Source organism: Gobio gobio (genome assembly GCF_949357685.1).
Source record: "Gobio gobio genome assembly, chromosome: 5".
In the NCBI taxonomy this organism is placed as follows: Eukaryota; Metazoa; Chordata; class Actinopteri; order Cypriniformes; family Gobionidae; genus Gobio; species Gobio gobio.
Genome location: NC_137101.1, coordinates 22,674,213 through 22,691,125, shown reverse-complemented (window position 1 = coordinate 22,691,125; position 16,913 = coordinate 22,674,213). Strand labels below are relative to the sequence as shown.

Below are 16,913 nucleotides of genomic sequence, written 5' to 3'. Positions count from 1 at the left end.
ATGCCGTTTAATGATGATGGTCCCGTTATTTTACATATGCATATGATTACATATTATATTGCTTGTTTCTACATCTTCTTCGCATATGTTCTGAAAGAGTACTGAATCTCCTGATCAAAACACGCGTCATAGCGGCCCCTACCATATAACAGTGAAAACACAGAAAGCCGGAAAATTCCGTCAATGGTGGGGAAATATATGAATATATTTTTTCAATGTAATTTATTTTTTGTGATGGCAAAGCTGTATTTTCAGCATCATTACTCCAGTCTTCAGTGCCACGTGATCCTTAAAAATCATTCTAATATGCTGATTTGCTGCTCAACAAACATTTGTGATTATTATCAATTTTGAAAACTGTTGTGCTGCTTAATATTTTTGTGGAAACTGTGATGCATTTTTTTCCAGGATTCTTAATATCAATGTTTTTGAAAGTAAGTTCAAGGCAACAGAATTTATTTGAAATTTTAAAACATTATAAATGTCCTTACTGTCATTTTTTAAACAAATCGACCCCTTCTGGGTAAAAATAAAGCAATGTCAAACTTTTGAATGGCAGTGTATCTGGATGTCATACCGCCCACCCATAATCCCATCAATTGAATAATGTGCCACTCAAACTTCAATCAAACAAGTATTTGATCTGCTTAAATCAGACATTACTTGACTCATCGTCTGCTGAGAGGAATCACATTGTGCCAACCACTGATATCAATGCCAGCTGATGTCAACAGCTGACGATCACCCTTCATCTTTGACTTTGTTCTGACATTTTTTGGCATACTTAAAAAAAATCTATTCGTTTGTACTATGAACAGCAAAAACAAAACACTATGAAATCCATTTTACGAACCTGATCCAAACCACATCCATTCATGGTTTGAAAACCAATTCAAATTGGATGATTTATTGTAAGTATAAATGTTCAGATCAATTTGCACAGCAGTGAGTTAGCGTAGTAAATTAAATTTGGATAATGTACAGTCCTCTCTCTCTCCACAATGACAGCTTAGAGTGGTTGTAGAAGAACGTTTCTTAGTGTCGTGCTGATGCTTAAGTCATTAATATGTGTAATACTGATGTATTGAATCAGCAAAAATGGATCTGAATGACTGTGAACAATGACATAAAAGACAAGACAGCATTATAAAACAGGTAATAGGAAATTACAGCAGTAATGAACCTGAGCGTGGCAGTGACTCACCAGTTTGCCACCAGTGATCCAGCACTGGGACTCCAAAACTTCTCTTGGCCCATTCGAGGGTCTCTACATCACAGCGCTCTCCGGCTACAAACAAGGACCTCAGCCTACAGAAAGAAAAAAAAGAAACGGCTCTTAGAAAGTCTGTACAGAGCAGCCTCATGTGTCCCCAAAGATTCTGCAGAAAACAAATGTGTGAAGAGCGAGAATGCAGGTGTGCATTAAAAATGTATTGTTGTAAAGAAACAAGAAGAACTGACAAGCGGTGATTGCATGAAGCACAGCTGGTGTAAAGGTGAGGACTCGCTGTTCCTGTCATCAATCCTCAAACAAGGAATGGATTAAACCGTGCTGCGGGTGGGCACATCACACAATCCTTTCATCTGCTCAAGTCTACAGTAAACTACACCTGTAATACCGAAGGGACGCTCGCTTAGGAGCAAAGGACAGTCAAAACATCTTTTCATCATTGAGGCATGTTTGAAATGCTAATACTAGGGACAGTAAGTGAATTCGATTGATTTGGTAGCTTGACAAACACAAGCTAAACTAAGACGGAAAGTAGGTTTATTTTCAGACTCTTTGCATTTTATATTTAATTCAAAATGTTACTACAAATGTTACTACTAATGCAATTAAAAATGTTTCAAATACAAATAAAATAATTGAAAAAAAGCCTCGTTATGATCTCTATATAATAATGCGTTTGAAAAAACATTTCTGAAGGCAAATATTGACCTTTAATAAAATAAAAAGTTAATTGCGGACTAGATAATATTACAGATGGATAACAGCCATAGACTGTAAAAAAATATGGATGAAGAAATGTTTTAAAGCTCAAAGTGGGCGGAGCCAGCCATTGCCGTCTTGGCAGCGCGTCACTCCCGGATAACAGAAAATGGGAAAAGAGATGGGATGTGGGTGGAGCTGAGGTGCCTGGTTACTGAAACCTTGACCATAGTGGCAATCCAGCTGTCAGTCAAGTGGCTACACCCTTATTTATGCAGAACTTTAAGGCTTAATATAATTTAAACGGATGAGTATCATCACAGTTGTCATGAAGGGCAAAATTAGCTGTACAGACCAAAACCACTTTTTGTACCAGGCTGTAAATATATATTTTTCTGCTGTAAAGGTGGGCATTTTAACAAATGGGGATGGGTAGGTGGGTCTATGGGATTGACTCCCTTTTGGAGCCTGTCTTTAGCGGCCAGTCAATGAATATCAGTTTAAGTAACTTCCAAGACTTAAAGAGATAGATATATATATATATATATATATATATATATATATATATATATATATATATTATATATATATATATATATATATATTATATATATATATATATATATATATATATATATATATATATATATATATATATATATATATATATATATATATATATATATATATATATATATATATATATATATATATATATATATATATATATATATATATTATATTTATATAAATTTAAGACCTGAATAAATTGGCTTTGCCACAAAATTCATTTCACCTGTTTATGTCAGTGTCAGTGTTTATGATCAAGTAACCATAATAAAGCCGAGTTCCTTTCTCTGTTTCACTCCAGGGTCTAACAATGCAAAAACTATTCAATTACCTAGAGTCAAGGTCACATATGTGTGATCTGCATAACAACAAGCTGGAGTCTGTTGAAGCCAAAACACCATACAGTAACAAACACCTTTTCTCCTCCCACGTCAGAGGCAAAATCAGTGCCCACCTCTCCGCTTTTAAATGCCTGACAAAGGCACTTGACTCAAAAAGTGTAATTTCATTAAATATTGGCATTCTTGCAAGCTGTATGCAGAATTCCTCACATCTTCATGTGCCCAACACATCTGCCAGCAATCATTTAGGTGCGTGTGTGTGTGTCATTTTTGAAAAGACACAACTCTCAGTGTGAAAACACATTTTAAAGGTCCCATGGCATGGCATTTTTCTATTATTTTATAATGTTTCCTGAGGTGTACTTATATTGTTAGTATGACTTTTACATCATAAAATGTCATAATTTAGAAATAAAAGGCATTTTTTCTATACTGCTGTTTGCCCTGTGGCTGAATGCCCTGCTTCAAGAGGCGTGTCTGCTGTGAGACTTCAGTAAAAACGCCCACTGTTGTGATTGGCTGACATCTTTGCATTTTAAATGAGCGGAGGGGGCGTGGTTTAACGAGGTCTACGAGGCAGGAGCAGGCACGAGCTGCTGCCAGAGAGACGGATGGACCTGAGTTCACTTCACATCAGTTCTCAGCATGTCTGAACTGTTTTAGTTACAGCATATACTTCAGGTTATTAGTCTATTTCTAGTCGGAGGGGCTGTCACTCATGTCAGAAAGTTAGTAACTTTAGTAAATTATGGATCAGCGCTGACTGGAGACGCGAACCGTTTAGAACAATTCAGTCCGATTTGGTGAACTGATTCGGTTCACTAAAAAGAACTGGTTCAAAAGAAAGATCGTTCGCGAACCGGACATCACTAATGTACCAGAGACGGAGCTCAGCGATTGCTAACAAAGTTATTTATAGTTACTACTGAGTTGTGAGAGCGCTGTCAGTCAGCGCGAGTTTATTGTGTTTGTATCTGAGAGTTCTGAATAAACACGAGTCCCAGTCACACCGAGTCCGTCTTCATCATTATTACCAACTTTGTAACACATGCAAAGTACCATTACAGCTGTCGAGATGAACGAGTTACGAGTAAGTGTTGATAATAGCATTATTTTTAAAATAAAATAAAAGCGTCAGTGACGCGCGTTGAGTACACAGCGCAAACAAAGACACAACAGCAGTAATCGAATGTAATCCAGTTTATTGTGGGGCTAGGCTGGCTAGCCCGGATATGCTCACGCTTACCCCCCCGTCTGCTTAAAGCCGCGTTTGGTGCCTCCGCTGTGGGCCAGATGCAGTACTGGGGGTCGGGGATGTTGAAGGCCACCGGCCAGTGCAGCCCGAGCTTCGGCGTGTGTGAGGTTTATCTCTAAAGATGTTGAGCAGAAACTCATGACTGTATGCACATTTTAGAACCGATAGACGCGACAAGGACGTACAAAAACACTGACAAGATAGAAAACACGAAAACACCGTTCTGTCGTGAGAGAGAGAAGCCGCATTGTGTGCACGAATAATAAATAATTAGCTACACATCAGAAATCACTGATCACAGATCAGAAGGAACTGAAAAAAGACTTCTGTTTTCATTTGTACATCCAAACACTGAGAAACTGCCAGCCTTCACTCGTTCACACGCAATGATCTCTCGAGCGCTTGCATGGGCGTGCCAGATTCTCTGGGTGGAGGAAAGGGAGGTAACCGTTCCTGCTTGGACGTCAAACCAGGAGACTTCAGGATTGGCTCGTCTGGCCTGTCATTTTCTCAAAGGCAGAGAAAGACAGCCAGAACTCGGGTTTACACCGATCAACATTTCTATCCACTTGGGGACAATATTCAGGCTAGGGGAACTCATATTAATGTTGAAAAACCTCATAAAATGAAAATGTCATGCCATGGGACCTTTAATTAAACAAAAATGAGTTATAAATGGGTGACATTGTCGTTTACTGTAAGGGGAAAATGATGAAAATGATGCACTGATGTATATCAAGACAGGAGCATTCACTATATTGTGTAAAAGTGTGCAAGTAGGTGAAAAGATTGTACAACAAACTTGTGCAATAAAAGGTATCTGTTTGCACCAGTATTCGTTTACAAATCCACTGATGTATTAGATTTAGGAATCCAGGTGCGTATATCTATCGCAGTGACCTGCAGGTGTGGGTTAACATCGTTCTTATGATCTTGTCAAAAGAGCAGATCCTGATCTTACAGCGTAGCTGTAGATTCTCTGAGCTGGAAAATTCTATTGAGTTGAGTCGTGCCCTCTGGCATGCATTTAAACCCACGCTGAGAGCCGCAGGTTACAGCGCCGACACGAGAGACACACTACTGGACTGAGAGCCTGTGCTTTTGTGTGAAAGTCACGCATTACGCGGCTCCTTTTGGTCGAGCTGAATTGCTTTCCTTCCATTTTATCTTTGCTTGTGTCATTTAAGTGCAAAAGTAAGCTGCTTATATATTCGTTAAGGGTCATTTTAAAGACGCATAGCATAATGATAGCTGCCAGAGAAGAAATATAAAGCCAGTTTAAAAGGAAATAATGGTTCTAGTGACAAAATATAACTTCATTATTGCTACTATGATTTGAATAAGCAAAGTGTGTGTGTGTGTGGGGGGGGGGGGGGGGGGGGGAGATCCACAACTGATTTTTATGCAGAATAAATATTCATGAGGCGTCAAAAAATGCAAACGAGCACCATCTAATAAATGACAATCCCTATTATGGTATTATTGGACATTATTGAGGTTATAGCATTTTTTGATCTAGCTGGGTCCGCTATGCTGGTAAAATTGTAATGCATTATATTTTCAAAGCCGGATAATTGACAGTGCCCAGCCAAACAAAACAAATCGCTGTTTGGATTTAAATAAGCAAATGCTTAATAGTCTATGATTGGATCATTATTGCAGTGATTATTGCGTTTCTAGCATGTTATATGTTTGGAAACAGTTCTTCTATCCCTATTTGATGGAGTGTGTAGCTTTTCATTTCTTAAAAAAAACATGTAGGAAGACACATCATGGCCATATTCCAGGATTACAATGTAAAGATTCATCCGCCTCAAATTGGCACCTCTGAGTCCAAAATTTCATTGAAAGTATTTGTGATGTGCTGGAGGAGACTTTACATTTACTTTTAGTGCTTGCCTCTTATATTGTCAATACAAGATCTTGACCAAAAATTGGTGCACCATGTTAATGGAAATAACATCACAACATTTATTTCCATCAAGAGGTGCATACATTTTTGGTTAACATGCCAGAAACATAATAATCGCTGCAATAATGATCCAATCATAGACATTTGCCTATTGAAATCCAAACTTTTGTGTGTGTGTGTATGTGTGTGTGTATTATGTAAACACAAACTTTTATTTTGGATGTGATCAATCACGATTAATTTTTCTCTGGATGGATTGATGGATGGATGGCACATGACCACCCACATATGCATGATAAAAATCAGAAACTCTGTGATAAATAATGAAAAAACTGGATGGATACTATTAATCCTAGATTCTAGAAGAACTTTTACTATGATCTTAAATATTTGTAGGGCACATTTCAACACAAATTATGTTGTGAACCTGCCACAATTTAATGCAGGCTTTGCAAAGAGGCGGTAAAAGAGTACTGCCGGACGGGGCAGTTAAAAAATATTTGATTTTGGTCATAAGTAAAAGTGTTTTTTATTACTTTTCACTGATGTATTTTGTTTATTTTATGTATCTTCTGTTTTTAATTTGGACCTTGAGTCTGTAATAAAGATAGATGAAAATGGTCACGTACAGTAAAGCTAAATTCACTTTTTTGTGCAATAAAATTGAATTTACATTGCAGATAAAGGATAAAACTACAGTATACCTCCATCACCGCACATCAATTCGATTCATTTTCTGGTTCTTTTTTCTCCGGGGTGCAAGCTTTCATAACCATCTATTAACTGGACGTTTATGTAAATGATTAATGGCCATGTGACTGAGCCTTTAAACAGGCACTGAATAGTTATTACAGGCAGAATATCATTTGAGTGCAAGGAAGAAAAGGAATTGCTGCTCCGTAATGCAACGATGCTTTAGTTTAAATCAAAGCCATCACCATTGTATTGCAGCTCTATAATGCTTTATTGAAACACATCCATTAATATCACCATGGTAACTGCACTTTTCCCCCCCTCCAAATGCACTGTCACAGCAAACAGCAACATAGTGTTTGTAGACAGAACATCCACACTAGTATCAACACCCTAATGCTGTTTAGTGCCTATGCTTGAATACATTTAAAGATTTTGAAAGCATTAAAATATGATTATAATTAAATTCACAATAAGATCTATAGAGTGCCTATGCTATATTTTACTTGAGAAAGTAATGATTTGGGGACAAAACAGAACAGTGGCAACAGACATTAGATCAAATAGAAAAAGGTGGTTTTAGAGCTCATTTTTTAATTAAAGCAGGGAAATTACTTGACGTAAAAGACCTTGACCAAGCACTGAACTGCTTTTGCATGATTTAAAAATTCCAAAAGGCAAAAGACAAGATTATGAAAGCTAAAATAAACGTGTTATGAATAACTGCAACTGTACTTCTGATGCTGTGCACTCCGCTTTCCATATCAAACACCGTTACTAACTGACATCACCAATAACATTACTGGCCGTTCGTTGCTAAGTCCCATCCATTTGAGATCTCATTTAATCAGATAATATAGAAGCCTTGCTTTTGTGTAGGAAAGAGAGTGTAATGACTGCATATAACATGGATATCCTGTTATGTTATGCTCTGTTTTGGTGTTGTTTTCACTCTGTTTGCTCAGTTCCTGTTTGTTCCTAGTTAGGCCCCGTCCACACGGAGACACGTTTAGCTGTATTCGTAAAAATGTTGTATTGTATGAGCGTTTTGTCCACACGGATCCGGCATTTTGGGAGCATGAAACCGATATCCGGGTCCCAGAGTGGATAAATCTGAAACAGACACCCTTGCGTTTTTCATGTGTACAGCCAATCCCTAAATTTTGTGAAACAGTGAAGTCATCACACCACGTCCCGCACGGTAAAGACTAAAAGGGATAAAAATACGGGTACTGGGCATGCGCACATCAATATTGCGTCATCTAATTACTGTATTTGCAAAAAAACTTTTCAAACAAAACATTACACAAAATTATGCTTTCAATATATTGACAAAAAGTCTATCTGGTCAAACACTTTAAAAGTCACTTGCCTTCATTTACAAAATTAACAAATGACAGAAAACTAGGCGTATGGTCGTTTCCACACAAAACTTGGCATTTATCAGTATCGACGAAAACTGGGTGCATGGTTGTTTCCACACAAAACTTGGCATTTATCAATATGGACGTGAGTGGTGGCTACGATCAAATCTCCTGTCAAGTTTCAACTCCTGTACACATGTTTTTGCATGCAGTATAGTAAATCTGGAGGAGAATTGATGACTGAAATGAAAAGATATGAAGCCAAGCCACACATTCATTATTTAAAAATGTGTTGCCAATGGTAAAATATTCTATTGACAGCGTGTCATTTAGTCTATCCATAACATTAATAAAGTATTTTCTTATATTAAAAAAATATTTAATTCCAATTATAATAGTTTTTAAAAGGTTAACAGGTGTTTTAATGTAAGATGAATTTCTCTTTCATGAGATTACTTCCTCTTCTTGGCCGGGTTACATTTCCTCATGTCGTAAACTCTATGTCACATGTCTGTCTTGTTTTGTTCAGCACATGTGGTGTTTTGGTTGAATTCTGGGACCACCGGACTCGGGATCGCCGGACTTGGGACCACCGGACTTGGGACCACCGGACTTGGGTGAGCGACAGGAGCCCTCCAGGCCTCTGGCCCCCTGAACGGTGTGCGTCGTCCAGATTTCCTGAGCTTTCTGTCCCCCCCGGTCTGTCCCTCCCGTCCCTCCCTGGTCCCTGGTGGAGCGTCTGGAAGCCGCTCCTTAAGGAGGGGGTAATGTCACATGTCTGTCTTGTCTTGTTTAGCACATGTGGTGTTTTGGTTAAATTATGGGTCACGTGCGTTCCTGTCTTCTGTCTTGACCCCACCCCTCTTGTTATCTCATTATTGGTTTATTTGCCCCACCTGTCTTCGCTCATTTATTGCCTTGTTTGCTACTTATTTAGTCTCCTTGTGTTTGCATTCGAGTGTTGGTTCGTTGTCATTATTTCCCATTCCTGTTTCATGTTTCCTGGCTCCTTGTGTTTGGTATGTTCTAAGTTCCCCCCTCGTGGGTTGTTTTTGTTTATATTTTTATTACTAATAAACCCATATTCTCCTGCACTTGAGTCCTCGTCTCATACCCTCACCCTCTCACGTGACACTCTACTGGCAGGCTTCTAAAGCGTGAATTTATATGGGCGTGATATTTAAATGACTATTGTTTCGACATCATTCGTACAATGGAATTGGCGGCATATGAATGTTTCATCATACGTAAACCCCATCGTAATATGATTTCTGTGCTCGTTTCTATGTTAGATTGATAAACAAGGCCCACTATGAGGGAAAAACTTGCATCTATGAAAAACGTAATACTTGTTTCAGTGATGATTTAATTGAAAAAGTATCTCAGACAGGTATTTGCTTCTGTGGAAAGCCAAATGGTTTGATGCTTTGTATCTAATGAAATGACAGTCAGATATTTTTAAGTGTAACATAAGTGAGTGTCCAAAAAAATTTTGGGAATCACTGTAAATACATAGAGAGAGAGATTATTTGGATATATTGTAAGTAAACATGTCAGTACATTTTTGGGGAAGCCATGTTTCCTGTGTAGTTGCCACTGATAAAAAAATAAAACAAACTTGTGTGCAGATGCCTCACTGCACATGTTACATGTCGTCGGCCATTATGTGAACAAGCACAGATACATTTGAGGTTGAATTACCTGCTGAGAGGGTACTGTTTCCCATGGTCTGCCTGAGGGTCTTGTTGGCGAATGGCTCTGATAGCAGTGGGAGCAGTAAACATGGAGGCCGTGCCGTGCTCAGACATCACACGGAAAAAGGCCCCGGGGTCCGGAGTCCCCACAGGTTTACCCTGCGGAAACACCAACTGCTTAAAGCATCAGACTGCATAAATGAAGAAACCATGGAAAATTGTTAAATATGTTTAAAAAAGCCAACAAAATTACTAAAGATTTCCCAATAGAGTCTTTTGAAGAAAAGTTGAACTTTATTTCTAAACAAAAGTTGCTAAGATTTAATATTTTGCGCAGCCCTTTGTTGCAAGTATAACAATTTTCCCAATATTGTTGAATTGTACACAAGTCTCCCAGTGTCAGACTGGATCAGCGCGAGCATTTGCTGCGGTTGGTGAGTGAATATTAAATCAAGGATGTGTTTGAAATGGAGAGTGGCTTGGAAAGGTGTCTGGGTGGCAGATGGCCAAAACCTATGGCAAAGAAACAGAATAACATTGTTACAGAGAGATTGCACACACAAGTAGCACTGCACAACGCTGAGCTGTTCAAATATTCATGTTTCTGCCATGCTGCTCAGAGAGAATAGTCTCAGAACTAAACGATGACTTCATATTAGTGAGAACAATCAAAAACGCTCACACACGAACCTCTCTTGTTTCTAGAACAGCGTTTGTGTGCATTTTAGTGAGGAAAAAAGGCCAATCAATTTCAAAGTTATGAGATTTTTCCAAGACAAGCTTTGAACATAGAAATCTAATAATTATTGTGACATTTGGGTGTTGTTATAGAAACAAAAAGATTTAAAAGGTTTGTTCTTGATTTACAATGTACAAAACAAGGATCTGCATCTGTCGCACGTCGGCGTCAATCAGTAATTGGCAGGCATTTAATGTTTGTTTTGTTTACCAACTGAATCACTTGCTATGCAATATAAATGATCCAATTGTAAATATATTTCTGATTTTTGAAGTGAGGGATGTTTGCTCAAAGACGGGTGTTGGTCGTTGTTTTTCAGTTGCTAAACTGTTCTGAGGGGTTTTCAGTGCATTGCAAGGTGGTCTTAAGGGGGTTCTTCATTATTGCTAGAGCACTAATAAGTAATTATTAGTGTGATCTGGATGGTTACTTCCTAGCAAAACAGCCCATAGTCTAAATACTGCTGCTGTTGTTGCTTTTTGTTTGCCTATTTTAAAGTCCACCAAGGGAAAACTGAATGATGGCTGGTTGCTTAGAAAGTAAAATCCCACCTATGCTGTCATCCTACCTTGAAAATTCTGTCATTGTTTATTCACTATTATGTCGTTCCAAACCAACACAAAAGAAGATATTATTAGGAACGGTGGGGTCCAAACAACATTTGACTAGGGATAAGGGTTGGAGCCGGTTCCAAATTCCCCAGAACCGGTGATTCAATAAGAAATGCACATTTTGGTTCCACTTATCGGTTCTTGTGTGTGCAAAAGACCCGCATGCTGTTTTCTGTGCTCTGCACACACCCAAAACATGCGCAAAGAAAAGGTGATTTTAAACATTCTGTTCCGAAGACACACACACACACACACACTAGGGGTGTAATGATAAATCGTTAAACGATATATCGCGATATAAAAATGGGACGATATGTATCGTTGATGGAAACGATATGATTCGCGATATAGAGTTGTTTTATCCAAGGCTCAACTTGCTGTAGTAGGCCTATTTATAAGGTATAATTCACCCAAACACTAATTTACAAATGTAGGCTACCACAAATGTAAACTCTGTCATCATGTACTCACCCATTATGTCGTTTTTCGTTTAACTTCCAAACAGAAATGAAGATATACTTTATGAAACCGGAGGGATTTCTGTCCCATTCCTCTCAAACTTAAAAGATCCAATAAATGTCATAAAGGCATCATAAAAGAACTAATCGAGTGGTCTAATCCAAATCCAAGTCTTCTGAAGAGACACCAACGATGGTTAATGATGAACAGATTCACAACGACGCGCATACTGTAGTAAACACGGACGTTCAAATGATTGGTTGATGTGCGAAAACAACATGAGAGTGAGTAAATGCAGAATTTAAATTCTAGGATGAGCTAAACATTTACAGTTTGATAGTGGTCATTTTTGACACGCTCTCTTGCGATTAGAACTGTGATTGATTGCATTGATCATCTGAAGTGCACGTGCTACTGGAACGGCACTCTCCAAAGTGAGAGCGCAAACATTATTTAAAGCGGCACTCTCCAAAGTCAAAGCGCAAACACCATTTAAAAGCGGCACTCCTTAGTGAAAACGCAAACATCATTTAAATCATCAGATCACATTTAGTTTTAATAGTATGATTATTCAAAGCATTTTAGATGGTTCATTCTTTATATGTATAGTTCATTAATAGCAGGAGAGGCTGGACATAGCGAGCACCAGGAGAGAATACTGCCTGCATTGAAAGCACGAGTAATGCGTGAGGGGAAAAAATGTAAGTTTACGGAGTTTCAGTGACATTTTTACATTAAATGACTATATATAATGTTGAATATAATGTATAATGATACATTAATAATCATGGTCCTGATAATAATACACTAAAAATAATAATTTTAATAATAATAAAAAAGTAAACATAAAAAAAACCCTCTTCATTTTGGCTTAAAATATTGGGATACATATCATATCGTGAGTTCAGTATTGCAATTCATATCGAATCGTGACACGAGTGTATAGGTGCACCCCTAACATGCTTCTCGCGATAATGAGTTCTCTTCCTCGTCTTTTTTCACAGCACACGAACAGACAAATACACACAAAATATGTCAAAATATTCTTGTAAACACAGTTGGTTATGCTTTAAGACAGTTGAGAAGAAAAGATGAAAACGTATGTTTAATACGTGTAGCTCTTAAAATGATGGCAGATTTTCCGGATGCCGTCTCTGTGACAACATTAATCAAACAAAAGACAACGAGAAAACTCACTTGCTGTTCTAGACAGAATATAATTGAACTACTTGTAATTTATAGCCTATATTTTATTAATAAAGTGCAGTGTTATTTTACATTTGATTATACAGTTTCTGTACCTGAATACCTGAAAATGTTTATTTCTTTCTATATTTATATCTTTGCTTAATTGTATTTATTTGTGCAATTGATCATTTATTTGTTCTTTTTTAATTACTGAGTGTTTAATTGTCTTTAATAATGCTTGAAATGCTAGTTAAGCAAGTTTTTCCTCTGGTGTTTTTAAACCATAGGCAAAAGTTCCTTCTGTAAGTGTCCTTAGCCTGTTGATTTTTGTTCAAGGTATTCAGCTCCTATGAAATGTCTTCTAATAACTTAGAATAAATGTGAATGATATCTAAGGTTGTTTTTATTTTATTTTTAACCTTATTGGTATCTAAATTAGGAATCGATAAGAATCGGAATCGATAAGCAGAATCGGAATCGTTACAATTCAAACGATACCCAACCCTACATTTGACCCCACTGAATTTATGAAAAAAAAAACAATACACTTGCATAATAATAATAAAAATATCTTCTTTTATGTTGCACAAAAAAGAACAGATTTAGGATGATATGAGGGTGAACTAATTATTCTGAATTATATACATTTCCCAGATATTACTTTAATAATTTATTTTCAGCTTTAGTCCTGTACAAAGCCAATATTTATGACGTTATCTCCACAATATTACATTACTAGGGGTGTAACAATACACTTGTGTCACGATTCAATACAAATCGCGATACTGAACTCAATACGATATGTATCGTATCGTATTATTTTTATTATGTATATATATATATATATATATATATATATATATATATATATATATATATATATATATATATATATATATATATATATATATATATATATATATATACATATACACATATATACACATATATATATATATATATATATATATATATTTTATCACCCATTGATATGTTTACTACAGTGCACGTCGTTGTAAATCTGTTCATCATATAAAGCTATTGTGTCTCTTCAGAAGACTTGGATTTGGATTAGACCACTCGATTAGTTATTTTTACGATGACCTTTATGACCTTTTTGGATCTTTTAAGTTTTAGAGGAATGGACTTTAAATTAGGGATGCACCGAATCCAGGGTTCGGGTTCGGATTCGGCCGAATATTGGGCTTTTTGACTGGGTTCGGTTTCTGCCGAACCTCAGAATTTTTTTTCCACCGAACCCGAACACTAGGCTTGCACTATGCGCGCCCCGCTGGTCGAACGTAATGACGCCGCTGTTGAAAGTGAAAATGGAACTCATGAACAGAAAACGTGGCAGTATACTTTAAGTCAAAAGAAGGCGATTCAAGTTGAGCTACGCGTTCAATTTGCAATGCCGATTTGTCTCGTGATGACCCTTAACAACAGCCGCTGTTATAACATTTGCATATGAGACATCCGAGAGAATAGGCTACGAGTTGTGCATGAAGGAATCTACAGACAGCAGCCAAAATGTATTTTATTTTACCTTGCAAACAGCCTATAGATCTATAGATCAGATAAAATATAAATAAAATTAATAAAATATATAGGCCTACACTAAATATTTTTCACTTAAATAATTACCAAATTAAGATGACAAAACGAAAATACACTGAATCCGTAAGCTTTGAAGAACCGGAATTAGGTAAATAGGTAGATAATATAGGCTACTATATATCTTTACATATACTATTCTCTTAAAACCATCATTTCATTATTTTTACTAACCCAAATAATGATTCATCCGCTAGGTTGCACGTGAGGGGGAAAAAATAGCAGGTTCCTTCCACTTAAGAGTTGAGCTCTTTTTATTTTAATATATCTCTTTACATAAATACTATTTTCTACTTTAAAAAAAAATAACTTCATTATTTTACTAACTCAGTGTTTTGTATGTGAATGCTGTTTCACGTGAATATTACCACAGGAGTGAAGCACAAAGCTTTGTTTAGCCTAGAAAGGAAATAGCCTAATGGTCAGAGAGCTCTTTTTCATTCTGCTTTGTGATCTGGATCTGGTCACTCGATTTTCCGTGAAAGGCCTAGTCCATTTTATCCCAATGGACATGGACATCTCGTTTCTTTTCCCAAATCTTCACTCACGTCGCGCCCATGTTCGCAGGGGATTATAAACGTTTCTTCCTTTCGTTTGCTTATAATTAAGTCTATTATAACTATTCACATCCTTTACTGTGGGAAAGTATAAAAAGCACTGTAAGACGAATACCTTTTTACTTAAAATTTTATTTAACACAGTTTGTTCTTGTTATTAAACTTGGTAAGGCGCGTCAAGTTTGGTTTATTTGAATAGCGCATTTCACACACACACGCGCGCGCCGGTGATTTTAGTTTCGTTTTCTCTGGCAGTGAATAATCAAAGATTGCCTAAATGTCTTGACCCTGTGGAAAATAAAATCCGCTCTTCAGACCTTTTAAAACAAGTGTTGCTTTGCAACATCAGTAGAATATATGAAGACGAAGATATTCAAGAAGGTGTCTATTCAGTGTCCCATTCCTCTCAAAGCGCAGAGCGGTAGGCCTATATGACGCATCTTTGCGGGGAAATAGTATGAATCAAATATTTTTCTAACTAATATTTAATTTTCATATATTCTTGAGGTTACCATTATTTACTAAAAATCGTTTTTGTTTTATAGGATGTAGTGTGTTGTTTCACTGACGGAAGTGCTAAAATAAACACGCATATGGATGTTTCAGCCTCAAATGATTTCAAAATGTTGGCTATATATCTGGCATAGACTACAGTATTTAAAATAGCATATATGCATTAGTTACATTCTCAATTTAATTTACAGAGCAATCCCTGCTAAGTTTTTAGTTTAACTAATACTATAGAAGAGGATTAGTGTGTGTCGCACACAACAGACTCGCAACGGGGGCGTGGCATCACGATGGTGGCACTCCATCTTGATGTCGGCACAACCCTAGCGCGCGCCTCCTGCGCTCTCCGTTGGGTTGTTCTTTGAAACGACAGAGGACGACTCGGGGTAATTTTTCTATAAACCATCATGAAATAGCGTCGAGAAGAACATACACGACAATGTTTACTTTAGTAAACTTGACCAAAACAGTTAATGGCATCCCTACACTGCTGTGGACGTTGTTAACTTCATTAATGTGTTTACTGTGATAATGGACTGCGGATGGGAGTAGGATTCGGTATTCGGTTTCGGATTCGGCCGAATCTTAACCAGTGGATTCGGTATTCGGCCGAACCCCAAAAATCTGGATTCGGTGCATCCCTACTTTAAATGGAGGGACAGAAATTGCTCAGGTTTCATAAAAAATATCTTCATTTGTTTTTGAAAGTTAAACGAAACGACATGAGGGTGAGTACATGATGACAGAATTTTAGTTTTTTTGTGAATTATACCTTATAAATACAGAAAGCTAAGCCTTGGATAAAAACTCTATACCGCAAATCATATCGTTTACTTCAAAGATACCAATCGTTTTTATATCACGATGTATCGATTAACGATGTATCCATACACTACTTTCCTTATATAGTATAAATATTTTACCGGGCAAGAGAATAATTATATTTGGGGTCAGTTTGAAAACCCTTTTCTTAGCAAACACCACTACTGAATAAATCAGATCAGGTTTGGCATGTTGCATTAGTTGACAGTATAAAAGCAATATGACCATAGATGTGCATAATTACAAAAGACATGAATTAAAACGGAATAAAAGGCCTTTTGGTCAGGACATTAAAATTGTATGAGAGATCTATTAAAATCAAACTTCCATTACAGCAGACTAATAAATTCTGCGAGCATCTCCCATTTTCTCATGTGGAGCGAAACAACACATCTAATCAGCAGAGGAGATGCCAGTGCTGAATTCACCTTGACAGAAAACCAAACACAGTCTGATCGTCTCCCACCAAGTGAAAATGATTTTAGTATTCATGCTGCGATCTCAGCTACGACTCAATGAGGAGAACTAGTTTAATACAATAAGAGCTGCTCTGTTACCAGTACAAAAGCTTGTGAAAAGCAACAGCAAATCGAAAGTCAAACTGAGCCAGTGATACAGGAATTTTGCTTTAGAGAGTCGTTCTTCCTTGCATTC

The 16,913-nt window shown here is 37.1% G+C and overlaps 1 protein-coding gene across 2 annotated transcripts in view; it reads right to left on the bottom strand.

Moving 5' to 3' along the window:
* acss3 (acyl-CoA synthetase short chain family member 3) overlaps positions 1-16,913 on the bottom strand; it is a 51,884-nt gene that overhangs the window by 22,088 nt on the left and 12,883 nt on the right. For both annotated transcript variants that reach the window (XR_013816578.1, XM_079817864.1), the window contains exons 8-9: positions 9,767-9,918; positions 1,205-1,308 (exon numbers count right to left, since the gene is read on the bottom strand). Coding sequence is in view for 1 of the 2 variants with exons in the window: in XM_079817864.1 (XP_079673990.1) it covers positions 1,205-1,308; positions 9,767-9,918 (256 nt within the window). In the remaining variant the exon portion in view is untranslated. The remainder of the gene's footprint in view (positions 1-1,204; positions 1,309-9,766; positions 9,919-16,913) is intronic.